The sequence below is a fragment of the Oenanthe melanoleuca genome, chromosome 1 (assembly GCF_029582105.1).
Source record: "Oenanthe melanoleuca isolate GR-GAL-2019-014 chromosome 1, OMel1.0, whole genome shotgun sequence".
In the NCBI taxonomy this organism is placed as follows: Eukaryota; Metazoa; Chordata; class Aves; order Passeriformes; family Muscicapidae; genus Oenanthe; species Oenanthe melanoleuca.
The window spans coordinates 43019485-43035178 of record NC_079333.1 but is presented as its reverse complement, the minus strand read 5'-3'; the positions used below and the strand labels follow the sequence as shown (position 1 = coordinate 43035178).

General features: G+C 40.0%; 1 protein-coding gene across 1 annotated transcript in view; it reads left to right on the top strand.

Annotated features, from left to right (window-relative positions):
- Window positions 1-13827, top strand: part of CRYL1 (crystallin lambda 1) — a 49810-nt gene extending 35983 nt beyond the window's left edge. Inside the window, exons 7-8 of the mRNA XM_056515487.1 lie at window positions 9718-9824; window positions 11591-13827. Of these exons, the coding sequence (XP_056371462.1) occupies window positions 9718-9824; window positions 11591-11704 (221 nt within the window). The 3' untranslated portion in view covers window positions 11705-13827. The remainder of the gene's footprint in view (window positions 1-9717; window positions 9825-11590) is intronic.
- Window positions 13828-15694: the final 1867 nt, after the last annotated feature.

Here is a 15694-nt window from a genome sequence, read left to right as displayed (position 1 = left end):
ACAGCCTTCTCTGATCCATTGTACTGTCTTTTTTTTTTATTAGTGGAAGGAAGTGGAGGTAGATACAAGAAATTGCCTCTGTCCTTTTCATTAGCCTATCAGCTTCACAGCAGCTGCCCTTTTTTACAGATGTATTAGTTGCCCACAGTCTTAAACTCTTTGTTTATCAGTGAGGAAGGATGAAGGAAGCATGTGAGAGAAATAGTGTTATTTGTGGAAGAGTCCCTTTAGTTTTGTTTTGTTTTGTTAGGGTAATGTGACATTGTTTGGATTTGAATAAATTTATTCCAATTATTTTTTTCTGAGATCAGTGTTCCTTCTTTCCCTCTGGGATGCATACATCAAGATCCTCTCATGAACTTCCTATAGGCTAATGTCACTTTTTGCCTCTCTTAGTTCTTACATCCTTTCCTCCATATTCATAAATGATCCTATCAAATCTATTATCTAGGCCACTTTAGGTTACCATTTAATCAATGCATGAATATTAGGAATGCTGGCTATATGGCAGTGAGCCAGCAGCCTTGAACATGGAATAAAATGACAGCATCAAGTCATTAAAAGGAGCAGAGACAGCAACAGTAGTTCGAGGACTGAATTGCAACAGACAGCAATGAAACTGCTTTGGGGAGAAAAACAGCATACCTAAATTGCATGCTAATATAAAGTTGATTGTTGATTTCAGCCAATAAAATTAATATTGATATCTGATTCAGATTTTGAGTTTGTTCTTGTGTGATTTCACATGCCAGCATCACAACAAATGCTGTTAAGTCCTTTACAAGGAAGATCAGTAGACTTCACTACAGTCAGTTTGCCTGTTTACTATTCTAGGATTATGTTAGCAGACACAACATCCCACCTGTACATGTACTGGGCAGTCTGTGAATATAGTGGAGATGGTCCAGCCTCAGTGAGATTGTATCTCCCAATCTCTTGTAGTTCTTGAGTAATCTCATTTCTTCATTTTTTTTAAGCCCTTGCAAGCAGAGGCTAGATGATCATATCCTGTGTTTTACAGATTTACAGCAAAAGTTCTTAATATATATCTCACAACTGGCTTAGATCAGTTATTTTATTAATAGATTATTTAGTGACCCATAATTGGAACTGATCTAAACTGCCAGTGTTAGCAGAAGAGCTGGATGGTGGGGGAGGTTGAAGGATCTTTGTTGCTGTTTTCTCTCCCACATTTATATAAACACCATTCCAGGACTGTATTTTCCCTGTCATTCACTGAGGTATTCATACAGGTGTCTGTAGGAGTTATGTGGAAATTGGGGTTGGTGTATGGTCCCCATAAAGTAAGTACACATATCAAGTAATCTAGTAATGAATCTTCATTATCAAAACTGTATTTCTCTTACAGAAAGTGGGAATAATTGCTTATCTTAGAAGCACCTGTCAGGTGAATTGGTTTTGAATGATAGGAGCAGAATGATTGTGCTATGTGAAATGCACAAAATATGAAAAGGAAAGAATGGAGAATCGTAAGTCATAGTTCAAAGGGAGGAAATTTTACTTGTTTTGTTGGGCTTAGACATAGCCAAGTGTGGTTTCTAAGAATTACTCTAAACAGATATGCTGGCTGGTTCAAGAGATTATTTCCATTGCTCTGGCCACTACTTCAGTGCTGCTGTACAGGGAGCAAACCAAGCTTTAACCCAGTTTAGAAGCTTTTGTACTACAAGCTGGTCTGCAGGTGTGAGCACCTCTAAGGTAGTAGTATCTAAGAAAAGGAAGATTGCCTTCTTTTCTGTCCAGTCTATGTGTTATGTTTTAAGATAATAAAATATCTCAACCCAATTCAGGATACTTGGAGGAGGGTACTACTGAGATGAAGTATCACAGTGGTATATAATCATACAAACCCTTCTAATTTTCATAAACATACCATATATTTCATATGTTTACGTGCATTCAATTCCCTTCCCAATAGGCTGAAGAAAGCAGTTTATAGCCCTTCTAGAACTGCTGTTTGCCTCTGTGGAGCTGCAGGGCTTTTCTGTATGAAAAGAGTTTATATGCCATAAGTCAAGATATGAATTTTTCAGGATATTGGCTTCTGCACATCAATTTCCTTCTATGGGCTCTTAGTTGTAAAGTAGTTCCCTCTGCTTTCTGAAACAAACACATGGCTATGCACAGGAATTCTTTATGCCTTATTCCTCAAGTCATTACAGAAGGTTCCCAAATAACACATCTTGATGCATTAATGAAAGAATGTGTATGATTACCAAGTGGCTCAGACTGAGGAATTCATCCCAAGTTTGAAACTGTTCTAACAAAACAAGCAGTTCATAATGACTCCATTTATCCAGCTCACAGCAGGCCTGCAGAAATACTTGTGCATTGCTGTTGAGATGGTAACACTGGCAAAATGAAAATAAAACTTTTTTTGGTACTATCACTGTTTCAGTGTAGTTCCAAGTATTTGTGCAACTAGAGCTGTAAGTGAATTCATATGGCAATTAATGCAGTGTACAAAACGTCCTCTCAATTCACACCCTGACTCAGAGCATGCATCTGTGTTCAGACACACCCCTGATGAAGATAGGATTACATTTAGAAAGTTGCCCTTGGAGCTGTAATGTCTAGAAATGTAATCCCTCTATCATGAAAAAAGTTTGGGACTTTTGTTTCTTTGAACGTAATCTAACCATGTCAGATTCCTCCATGATATTTCCTTTTTTCTGTTAAAATATGCCTTTTTTCTGTTGTCATCCATACTCATCTTTCACTGCAGCCTCTCCTTAGATTTTATGTACTAAAGTCAACCCCACCCCAGTCTTTTCAAATTGTTGGTGCTATTGCATCAGTGGCTTGACCATCGTGCCTCCTCTCTTTGAGTCATTACAGTATCTTAAAATGCTGTTTATCAGGTTGAAAGTCATCAAGTTAATGCTCAGTATGGTGGAGCATCCTCTCTTTGTCATGTTCCCTGTCCATGCAGTGGCACTTGTTCCTGACTCTCGTTCTCTCTCACATGTGTCTCAGTGCCTTGCCAGGCAGGTTTACCAAGTTTGCTTGCTTGTATCCTTCAGCCCTCATGCCTGTTGTCTTTCTTGTGAAGAGAAAGGGATGAGACAGCATACAAGAAGCTGATACTTTAAGATGCTTACAAACTACAATGCATGAATATACTACATTTTATAATGTTGTGTTTTCTCTTCTCTTTCCCTACTACGACAGTCATTGTCCTCTTTATGAACTTAGCTTGTGTCTTCTCTCAGAGCAGTGATGCATTTTATGCATGTTTCTAAGCTAAATATCTGTCCTGAGTTCCTTTTCCGTCATCAATACTGTATTCATCTTGGTGATGCAACTAGAGGCATTGCGGCAGTAATCATGTTTGCACCACACCAGTGCAAATTCAGGTAAGGAGCTGCAAACCTTAAGTGTGGTTATTAGAACAAATTCTTGTGGGACAGTTCATTAGCCATTTTGGAAACTGCCTGGACTCTCATTGAAACTTAATAATCAGCAGCTTATTCCATTATTGGAGCCTTCTTTGTCCTAGATACATATGGGCAGCTGAAGAGCCTTGAATCAATACCTTTGTTTAGCTGGTAGTAACTAGACTGTAGAAGTCAGAAATGCTGAGAGAGTTTGGGATTTTCAAGGAAGACAGAGTATTTTCCTTCTCATCTCTATAATCCTGCATATACTGCCCCCTTAGAACTTCTTGTAACTCATTCCTCCTCTTTCACCCCCTGCCATAGCTTTAATTAAGTGGTGGAAGGAAGATTCAGGAAACTCCTACCTTCCCTGGAGGTGTTTCTGTTTAGTGTTCATAATTCACAGTTGCCTGCTGCAATATCTGCCTCCTCCCATGGCTTCTTTCCTCCAACATTGACAAGGTGGGTGTGTACAAAAAAGGTGAAGGTTTAGACACAGAGCCAGCAAACCACACAGACAAAGGAAGCTATCATCCTCTTCCTCTGCCTGAGATGCATCTTGTGTCATTCTTGTTCTCCAGCTGGAGATAGTGAGGCACAGCATGGGCACAGCAGTGGCACTCAATGAGAGATGGTTGTTTTTATCAACCCCATTTGCCATCTTGCTGCTTTTCCATCTCCCAGGTGCTCCTTTTTTGTTTCACACTGTTTGCCAATGCTAATTCTTCCATCTTAAGCTGCTCCCTGGGTAGTATCAACAAGGATTAAAGAGATTCTGTCATATTTGTTTTCCTTCTTGTCCCTATGCTCCAGCCAAGGGCTCTTCTCATCCACCTTTGCAACAGCCCTCATCTTTGAACCAAAGAGCTCCTAAGTCTAAAGGCCTGGACTCGAATATTTACTATGAGTTTGCAGTTGAAAAGCAAAGTGATTTTTTCAGCAATATTTCCCATTGCTCAAGTGCCAGCTTCAAGAAGGTATTCAGTTAGTTGATCCTGATTACTGGAATCAAATTAAAATTGTGTTTCACACTGGGAGAACTATCTTGAGTTATTAATTTTGAGCTATTGATTTTTTTTAATCCTTGAGTGAGATTGAGTGTATTCTAACTTTTGTTCTATTGACTTCACTTGAAATTTAAAATATTTTGCAGTGCCCACCCCCTGCTTGGCATGCAGCATATGTGCCTGCATGTTACCATGTCAGCCACAATGTTGAGGTCAGCTGTATAATGCTGCTGCTCTTCTCTAGACTCTTAACTTTTTTTTCACTTTTTTCTCTTTTGCTGATGTTGTGTAAGGCATCTTTTCATTCAGACATTACATGCAGTGGGTGAATTGTGCTACCCAGCCTGCATTTGGCACGTCTCTGCTGCATTGATCAGCTACACCCACCCAGAAATTGTTCTGAATCATTCAAGTAGTAGGTGAACTGCCAGTAGGAGCTTGATTTCCAGGTCTAGCTGGCTGAGTGAGCTTTAAAGGCCATGTCCAGCTCAGGAGTTCATACTCAGCAGGTGAATTGTTCAGCCATATCCAAGCATTTAGCTTTCCCAAGATACTAATGCATTTGAGGCTTGTGAAAAAGATTTCTGGTGCACAGTCTTCTATTCTACCTTCTTGTTACTACCACAATTAAAAATACTTACATCTATGGTATCATTGCATAAGCTTGCCAGGTATTTGAAAGGTTCCTGTTGACTTTTGGAAAAGTATTAAATCTAAACTATTAGGTCTAACTGTCATAGACCTGTGCCAGCTGGGTAAACACCAGAGTAACTGGTAGCTGACACTACTCAGTTTACTATTCCTTCTGTTGCCAGTTGCTCATGGGGATTTGCTTGAATTGCTATATTCCACTGAACTGCCCTTTTTAATGTTGTCATTGTCCAGCTGGCAACAGCTGCTGGCAGAATAAATCTGCACTCTTCTGCCTCAATCATTTCTACTTCTGCATCTGGGGACATTCTGTGATGTTGCATGATGTGGGAACATTTTTGCTCAGACTCCTCACTGTTAGAAGACAAAGCTCACATGAGCAAGTTGCATGTAACTATCTCTGTCTTGTGGCTGGTGCATGAGTCTTGTACAGCATTGTGCTGGGTTCCCAGGATTGCTCACGTGGATAGCATATCCCCAGTAGGTCAGTCTGGGTTGGCTTCAGGTGCCAAAGTCTGTGAGCCCAGCTGTTAAAATCTAATAGACAAACACTTTAGCTAATGGCAGGGTATGGTCAGAAAACCCTGATAACCAGTAGTCCTCTCCAGAGTGGTTATGGAAGTGGATGGTGGTCTCTGCTTCTTCCTCCAATGAAGAGATAAAATGATATCACAGCCTGTTCCACATCCCACAGTAATGCTTCTCTTCCTGAATCTCACTTCCTGCCAGGGATGTTTTGAAACCCACTAGGCAATCTGTCTGTGTGTCAATCAAGAAAATTGAGTGAAATGCTAATTTTCTGTATAATTAGAAAACCAATATACCTGTATGACTAAGTGGCATTCCTTCTTGTGTTGGGGAAAGCCAGAACGTGCCAGGTGGTATTCTAGGAATGCATATGCTCCATGGGTAGATAACACAAGGAAGCAGACTGACTGAATACCGATTGTCACAGTCTTGGCAACAAATACAGGTTCAAGCTATTTAACAAGGCTGCTGTTTTTCTCAGGGCCTCCTCCTTCCTTCAGATACTGGAGAATTTTTGTAGTCCATTTTTAAAAGAGTGGAATACTCTCAAATCTCCCCACATTGCTCTTATGCAATGACATATTCTTCTGTTCTGTCCTTTCAGTTGTCCAGCTGATGGTCATTCATGACTTCAGAGTGCTGAAGGAAATTTATTACTTCTTGAGGCTTTGTCCTCTGAAAGTTCTTCTTTGACCCAGAAACAAGAGTGTTCTCCATTTTCCTGACCTCAGAGGCCCTTCAGAAACCCTGTACTTCAGCGATCTCAGGCATGTTGAGCTGTCTGAGTGGTGTTATTTATGATACATAGTTGGCAGTAGTCAGAGGTTTCCATTCATTTATTCCAACTTCAGCCGTTTTAGGGTTAGACAGGTGTGACTTCTAAGGTACTGATATCTTACTATATTGCATTCCAGGGATCTGTTGAGGAAAGAGATCACTTAATGACTCTTGACCTGACTTGCATTCTTTTGTGTCATAGTCAGGACTACCCACTTTATATTTCCTGCATTTTGTGGTTTGATAAGACCATGAGCAGTTCTTGTTCATACTTCTCAGTCTGTACCATGTCCTGAGTCTTCATGGAAGAGTTGGTAACTGTAATTAACTGCTTGCCTTTGTCTTTTGCATGTTTCTCCTCTTTGCTTTGATAACTAGATAATAAAAATAAAGTATCCAAACTTTTCAGTCTCTGTCATTCTCAGAAGCCCTTAGTAGAGGTTTAGAACTTCTCATATCTGGGGTGATCATCAGGATAATCCACATCAATGTGATAGGTTGGACTCAGTGATTTCAAAGTCTTTTCCAACCTAGTTGATTCTGTGATTTTTATCAGTGTCAGCTTGCTTACTGCCAGACAAGCAGTGTTCATTTACTGTTGTGGTGCAGTTCTTGACGTCCTGATTGGGAAAGGCTGTCTTATCCTTTCTTGATTATGTGGTAGTTAATAGCACTAAAAACTCTACTCGATATGTATGTCTGGCTAAGTGATTCTCTTTTTGGTGTATATATGATTTCATACTCTCTAGTGCCTCAACAATAATTGTTTAGAGATTTCTACTGGAGCTGATGAAAGCTAGGTCTTTCTGTAATTCAGCCAAGGTCTACCTCACTGCCATTTTACATGTTATTACCAGTTAGCTGGTTCTCAGGTTCTCTGACCATGTGTTTAAGAGCTTCACAGATCCTGTGTGAAGGTCCTGAGGTCAGACCAAGCTCTCAGGGTTTCATACAGTCTTGAAAAACCCCAGAGGTGGAGACTGCATATCTTCTGTGGGCAGCCTGTGCCAGTGCTCAAGTGTCCAGTCTGAATCCCTTGTATCAAATTGTGCCTGTTTGTCCCTTGTCCTTCTGCTGTCCAACAAATGTAAAGTGCCTGGCCCTGTGTGCTCACTGACCTCCCCACAGGCTCTGCTGCAGCACTGGGGAGCTGCTGGTAGGTTCCCCCAAAGCCATCTCTCCTGCAGGCTGAACAAACCCAGATACCCCAGCCTCTCCTCACAGGACAAGTGCTCCAGGCACCACCATTTTGATGGCTTCTGCTGGAGTTGCTCTGGTTTTTCAGTGGTTTGTTGTACTGGGGAGTCCCAAACTGAACGAAGTATTCTGGATGCAGTCTGAGTGCTGAGTAAAGAGTGTTAATCACATCCTTCAGTCTACTGTTAATTAACTTCAGTCTGTTAACACAGCCTAGGCTGTTGGCCCTCTTTGCTGCCAGAGCACACTGTTGGTTCATTTTCAGCTTGCTGCCTGACACTGCCAGGAGTTCTTGGAGTTCACAAGCCTGTGTTGTTGCAAGGAGCTCTTCCTTCTGAAGTGCAGGATCTTGCACATGTCTTTGTTAAAGTTTTATTTTAGCTTATTTCTCCAACCTTTCTAATGGCAGTCCTGCCCTTCAATATATCAGCTGGTCCATATCCCTCTAGCTCCTACTCCTACCCAATTTGATACTATTCACAAACATTAGAAGCATGTTTTTTTAAGCAGTGGAGGTCTCAGGACAAGTTCCTGCAATACTCCATTTTTGCTGGCCTGAAGGTAGAATGCAATCCATTAACCACTACATCTGAGCCTACATGTTCAACCCATTTTTTGTCTCTCTAATTGTCCAAACAGTCTAATGTCCTAACTTTGATACAAGAATATCATGAAAGACCATGTCAGATGCCTTTCTAAAGTTGAGATAAATGTTATCCACTACTTTCCTATTTTTCACAAACAATTATTTAATTACAGAAGGCAACAAGGTCAATTAGACATGATTTACACCATGGTGTACCCATTGGAGACTACATGCTGATAGTCACAATCACACTCTCATTCCCATGTCTAGGAATTTCTTTCAAGAAGACTTGCTTCCTGATTTTTCTCAGGGACAGAAGAGAGATTGATTACCCTGTAGTATCCCAGATTTTTTTTTACCTTTTTTGAGGATGGGTGCAATATTTGCCTTCAGTCATCTAAAGATCTCATGATGACATTGATGCATTGACTGATTTAATGTTTAAAGTAGGGTAGAAAGCAGACTTGCAAGGGCATGCTAGTAACAATAAAGACTATTACTAACAGTAAAAGTCCTTCTTGTTGCCATTGACATCCTTGCAAGTTGCAGCTGGAGATGATCTTTGGCTTTCCTGACACCACTCCTACATGCCTAGGTGGTGTTTTTTAATTTCTTCTTTACAGCCTGTCCCTCCTTCTACCTGCTGTATGACATCTTTTTGCACTGGAGCTCATCTAAGCAAATATCTTGATACATGTACTTGTCTTCTTGAATATCAGGATGGACTGTTGCTTTGCTTTACTGGCCTGTCCACAGGCTCTCACTCAGCTAGTCGTCCTTCCCATGGAATAGCTTCACAGATCTGAGCTGTGCTGTTCCAGAGATAGCATACCCCCTCCCTGTCTTTCCTGCAGTGTGTATCTCTCCAGTTGTCTGAGCCATCCCCACACACCTCAGTTCCTCCTGATACAAAGATTTTCTCACCAGATGGGCCAGAGTTTTGGCAAAGATGCCTTTTCTTCACTTAGTCAGGTGAATCCTGTTTCCCCCTGGAAGTGCTCATCCATCAGACAGGGTTAAAAAGCCAAGTCCCTGTCTCTAACCCCAATCAGGGGTTGCAAGATACTGATCTGCAAGATCCATCTGTTCCTTCTTTAGCCTATTTCCTTCACTGGAGGCCACCTGTATCTCCATGCCTTTGATGCTTTTCCCTGAGCCATGTTGTTCTTGATACACTGCAGGTTAATAAATAAAAATAATGACAGAAATGCTTCAAGATACAGCACACACTGACTGGGAGGAGAGGTGAGAGCGCATTCCTCATTTCCTGGTCATGGAAGCTTTCTGGTCACAAGGAACACAGCACGGGTATATTCATGGTCATGCACTACACCCTCACATAGCATTGCCTGCTGGTGTGTGCCATTCACTGGTTTTGCAATGCACCCATGTCCTAAATAATCTTAATGGAAATGGAGTGGATAGAATCCATTTTTCCTTGATGACAGTTAGGTGTGTTAATCATAAGAGCAGACCATTTTTGGGGTCTCTCATTTAAGACAAAGCTTAAGCAGCCTTCCTGACTTTAACTAGGAATTTCTGTTGAAATGTAACTTTGCACTCTTACTTTCAGGTGTTTCAAATTATTGTGAAAGATACGCTGAAGGAATGAGACTTGTTCTGAACACCTTTGGGCCAGTTCCAGAATTTTCAGGTGAAACTGCACAGAAAGTCAATCAGGTAAATACAGAGTTGAGAAAAACAGTGACATTCAGAATAAAGAGCTTTAGTTTTTATTTTAACATTTGTACTGTTTCAGTTTATTGCTGGAGGTATCTGTAGTCTGTATTTATTGTGTGAATGTGTACTTTAAGGGAAAAGATCAGTACAGCATGCCTGTGAGTCCCTTTTGAAAGCACTTGGACAATACATCATGGGAAAGTGACCTAGCAGTCACATTATTACCAGTGGCATTATAACTAGACTGATGAGTCAGCTGCTAACAACTGTGGGTTATTGACATTTAATCCTCCATGCTATTCCTTACCTCTTCCCTCCTCTTATCATATTATGCTCTGCCTCCTTTCCTACATGAATATTCATCCTGTGTCATCCTCCTACTCCATCTTCTTGTGTAAACCTGTAGCTTTTTTTCTTTTGGGTGTTCTTTTGATACTTTACAAACCAGAGTTCTAGTTTGTAATGTGTGCAAATACATTGTTTAAGATAAGAACGTGAGCAGTCTGGTAAGGTCACTTGCATATTTAAAGATAAAATGTGTTTAAGTGCTGTTCTGGATTGGGATCTAGTTTATGTATTAACATTTCTAAGCCCAGAATTTGTTTCTACTCACTACTAGTCATTTTGAATGACCACAGGAATCAACTGAAGTATAGTAATTTCATAACTGCCTCCTCAAAGGTGCCTTTTTTAATGATTCACTAAAGAACATGTGTAGAGGTTGCCTGTCTGGAAGAGAGCATTTTGTGTTCCTGTTAGTTAATGCATTTTGAGGAAAGGTATTCTTTTATCCTTAAATAACATAGACTGCTTATAATAATGATCAATTATAATTTTGGAATCATTCACCATCAGAAGCTTTTAATCAGTATGAAATAGTTTGGCTTTCTTCATAGAAGGCTGGATTCCACTTCAACATTTGCTTCTGTGTCTGTTTATTGTCTCCAGTCTTCAGTGCCAAAGATGGGCTTGCAGGGATCCTCTGTTAGAGTAAATCATTAAATATTTCTTATCTTATTCTTCCATCCCTCCCACTAATTTTTTTTCTGGAGTGACTGCAGCTTGCCAGTCATTGGTAGCAGGTCCAGGTTTTACTCAGTTTCTCAACACTTGCCTTTTAAGCCTAAGACCTCAGGTCCTATTTTGGCAAAGATGACCTTGTAGTCTCTATCTGCACTCTGAAAACAACTTTTTTTTCCTTGGCACTTCTAAGACAACTTTGGTTGTGCACTCAGAAATACTTTTTTTCCCTGAGTTTGCTATGTATCTTCCCCTGTCGTTTTTATTATAACTGGTATTATTAAGATAAAATGTTTTCATAAACATGATATCCCTCACTGCATTTATGGGGAACCACACACAGGAATCTGGTTCAGAACATATTTTCAGCAACATAAATGGCCAGGTTGTCTCCTTTCTACTTAATAAAAGATTATTATCAAAGAGACTAGACAGTGACTGTGTGGAGCAAAATGAGGGAAGAGGCTGATGCTTTGTTATTTCTGTAGTCACAGTTATTTCTGTGGCATTCATTGCCACATTCAGGATAACCTTATCCAAGTGGGAGAGCATTTTTATTCCCGTACATGTTGGTTCCTTTCCAGTTACTCATGTAAAGAATCAGTGACCCATTTCTTGTGATAGCCTAAATTATAGTTTGTGTGGATGGTGACTTGGTCTGACACAGGGAAAGCCAGAAAAGAATGCTGGTGAAAAGCTTTAAACTCAGAATGTGAAATTTAGTCATCTTAAATTTTCTCTTCCAGGCACTGTCTGAAAAAATTCCAGTTGTTCCAAAAGTCCTGGATGCCAGGAGAAAATGGAGAGATGAATGTCTCACCGGTCTTGCCAAACTGAAAACACAAATGAAATCTGACTGAGGTGCACCTTTTCTAACAGGAGAGACCAAATGAAGAGCAGATCTTCATAAAAAAGCAGAAATTTTTGGTCATGTAGAAGAGAAGACTGAATGGGCAGCCAATGATAATAAGCACACGGAGACCAATGAAACATTTGGTCAAATTTTGCCAAATTCATGAATGACTAGAAACAGTTATTAAAAAGTTCAGTTAAAATTTATCAAATTACTATACAAATGCATTAGATGTGTAAGTCTTAAGTAGCTTTAGCAACATTAATATTGTGCAATGCAGGAACACAATCATGTTTTAAATAATGCATTTTTCAACTTGTTTAGGAATTCAGCACTTGAACAATATTTGCTAATGCAGGAATCTGAAACAGGCAAACATCAGCTGTTTGTCACTGGAGAAAATAAGCCCTCCCCCACCAGTCACTGTGACAGTGAGGTTAATTTGTAAAGCAGTGACTGCAAATAGGAGAAGGTTGTATTGAGCAAAGTGTGGATTCACACGATAGTGAACTGAGACCTCAGCAGCAGTTAAGGGTCACTTCAGTTCATACCTGTTACTGTTTCACAATGTAGGGAAAAGAACTGCTCCTCCTTTTCCTCCCGTCGGCACTTCTGTACCTGTACAGTGATCTAAAAGTGAGTAAATAGAACAGAATTCCCCCTTCATCCCCTCCCCTTGGTTCTGTATGACTTACCAGAGACCTACTTGGTCTTCAAGACCATGCACTTGAGAGCCCATGGCTTTGCTCACTGATGTTTGATGCTGGCTCTTGGCATCGCTGCGTATGTGCCCGATTTTATGACTTGTCTGTGAGAAATAAGAGATCTGTAGTTAGTAGCTGGTTTGGGAAACAGTATGGTATAGTGCATCTGTTTGGGCTTTCTCCACGACCTTATGAATGATCTTGGGAAACCAGTTCACCTCTCTGCTGCCACGTCTGTTTTATAGACTGGTTGAAGCCAGATCTGCTTCTTTAGGACTCAGCTGTAGTGAATGTAACAGCTGTAGCTGAAGGAACCCAGATACCTAAGTAAGAACTAGATATCTTTAAGGTCCCTTCCAACCCAAGCCATTTGATGATTCTGAGATTTGCTCTTTTGGTCCCCTACAGAAGGAAAGATGCAGTGACTTAGGTGTAGCATTACTGCTGTCCTTCCCTCAGGGGATACACCACCTCCACAGGAAAAACACAGGACACATCTGGAAGTAGGATTAACCTCAGGTGCTGCAGTGGCATGTTTTGGTCCACTGCAAAGTGTTATTATGAACATCTGTACTCTGTAATATAGTTGATCTTAGCTGGAATCTTGGGACATTACTGTTAATGCAGATAGTAGGAATAACTTGAACTGTGCATTGCACCCACCCTGCTTGAGTTATGCAGTTCTGAATTTGTGCTAGCTGGTCATGTAGCTTCACAGTACAGATGCAGAAGTTTTAAGCTGTCATTCTGCTAATTCTCATGTGTTTTTTATAGAGGATGCAGTACACAAGCTGTTGTTTAGTAAAGCTGTAACTTTACTAGTTACCATTTTGAGCTTAGCAGAAATGTCTGCATGGATATACCAAACCCACTTATTTGTACTAAGGTCACAGTAAAAGAGATGTAAGATAATTTGTATTGCTTGACACAAGTGGTGGGCCAAGAACACATCTCTGGATGTAAAACATAGGATGGGAGGCATAGTGCAGAAGTTGGCATGTGCTTCTTTATAATCAGTGGAGTGAACAGGAAATTTGTACACTCAAATTATTACTTTATCCCAAGACTTAAAATTTTCATGTTTCTTTTGTTTTTTATTGCCACAGTGACTGGTCCAATCTGCATTTAAATATCTGAGAGGTCAGTCCTCACTCCTGAGGCCTTACTAATCACTAGTAAATTAATTATGAGGTTGATTTCTTTATTTTGTGTAGGTTTTGCATTTCAGACAAGGCTGAAGAAGGTTCTGATTACTTTCAAGATTTGACAAGTTTTTTTTGTGGGCATATGATATTGTCATAACTAATTAGCTTGCGGTACTTCTGTTTACCCTGAGATTTTTTAAAACTTGATCATGTCATGAAATATTTGCTGCTGTCTTTATTATTTGCTTGTTAATAAAATATTTTAATGAGGAAGTTATTAACTTGTGTGCTCCAGTGTGATTGATGCTTTAGAGACAGAGGACTTCTGTACAGTGAGCAGCTGCTCCACACAGTTACAGCAGATCTCACCTTGGAGCATCAGCTCCCACACAGGTTTACAGCTGTAAGTTGAGGAGGGGAAGATTCTTGACAAAAACTGTATTTTAGCTGACATTTGCATAGGAGTTCTAGCTACCAGGAGACATTTTTTGCACCATGAGGATTAGTCAGACAGAGGCAGCTTGTCCACAGAGGTGGTGTAGTCTCCCAACCTGGAGGTTTTCAAATCCTGACTGGATGAAGGCCTAAGCAGCCTGGTCTGACCTCAGACTTGCTGTGAGCAGGAGATTACAGCAGAGACCAGCTAAGCTTCCTCCTGGTTTGCATTTTCTGATTTTGAGTTTTATTTGATTCTGGATAATTTTGCATCAGAAATGTTGCTCCAGACACAGTCAAATATTTATTTTGTTAGGTCATCAACAGAATGAGCAGTAGTTAAATGTTCAAGTAACTATTTTATGGTAAACTCTGAGATGTTTTGGAATAATTTTTCTTGTGGTTTCTTTTTTATGCAATTACATATTTTAAAAGCCTTTATTTTTTTATTCATGTTACACCTATAGAATTTTCTAAGGAAAACTTTATTGCACTGTGTTTTTCTCTTTTTCACCAATTTGATATTTGTTTTCCTTACTGCATGTATTTTACTGTAAGGTACAGCTGCTTATTTGAAGCAGTGTCCAGTATGTTCATACCAAAGCCTTTGATTTAATGCCATTAGAAACAAAACCATCTGTGATATGTGATAGGAAGAAAAGACAGATGCAGGGAAATACTCAATTGCTTCACTGAGGGAAATCTCCAATACTTTTGTTTCCTAAATCTCTCTGAGTATATTGGAGTAGTTTGCAGCTTGCAAAGCAGCTTTATTAATTTACTTTCCTTATTCTGTAGTTGTTTCCCTATTATTCTGTTAAGTCATGATAAGTCTGAAAGTTAAAATGTGAGCATTTTTCTGATTGCACTATTATGTAATTGGAATGGTATTAAACTGTGTTATCCTATCTATACCATCTTTTAGGCAAAGAGTGAACTCTGCTTCATTAGGGAAGCAGAAGTGCTTGTGGTGCTTGTATAAAAACAGAAAAAATCCTTTTGAGACAAAGCGATATTATTGTCAGTCTCAGTTTCTTAAAAGATGAGATCTGCTGCCAGTTCTATGTCAGGATTGCATTGCCATAATATGGAGTTACAAAAAGGTGTTTGAGAACCTGTAACTGTGATACCCTTGCAGGGATGGAGATAAGGAAGACTGGAGCTCTCCATGAGAAGAGGAGTCGAGCAGATGTGAACCTAACAATTACTGGAAGTATCAGGAGGAAAACCAAATGGACTTCTGCTTTCAGCAGCCTACCAGGCCCAAAGGGAGTTTTTCACAAATTCATTTGGACCTAGTTAGAGCAAACAAGTGTAAATGAATATGTTTGCTCTAGCTGCCTGCTCTTCTGCTTTGTTCCTTCAAGCTTCAATGTGAGTGTGTGCATGCACTCTTACAGAATGGAAAGACAAAAACTGATGCCAGGGGAAAACTCACATTTGATTTGGTAAGGCTTTGTATGTACCAAGCCAACAGCCAAAGATTTCATTCTGTTCTTTTCTGTGATTTCAGAAAGAGAAAGGAGTTCCTCCCTTCAGCATGTTATTCAGAGCTAAGCAGGGTTGCAGCTTAGAGCTCAGAGCACATACTTAGAGAAGTTACCATGGACTGGTATCTGTTCATTTTCTGGGTAGAACCTTCTTCTCTAGAAAGGCTACACAAACCTCTTGCTTCTCTTATAAATGGGAGGTCATAAGAAACAAGCAGTGTTC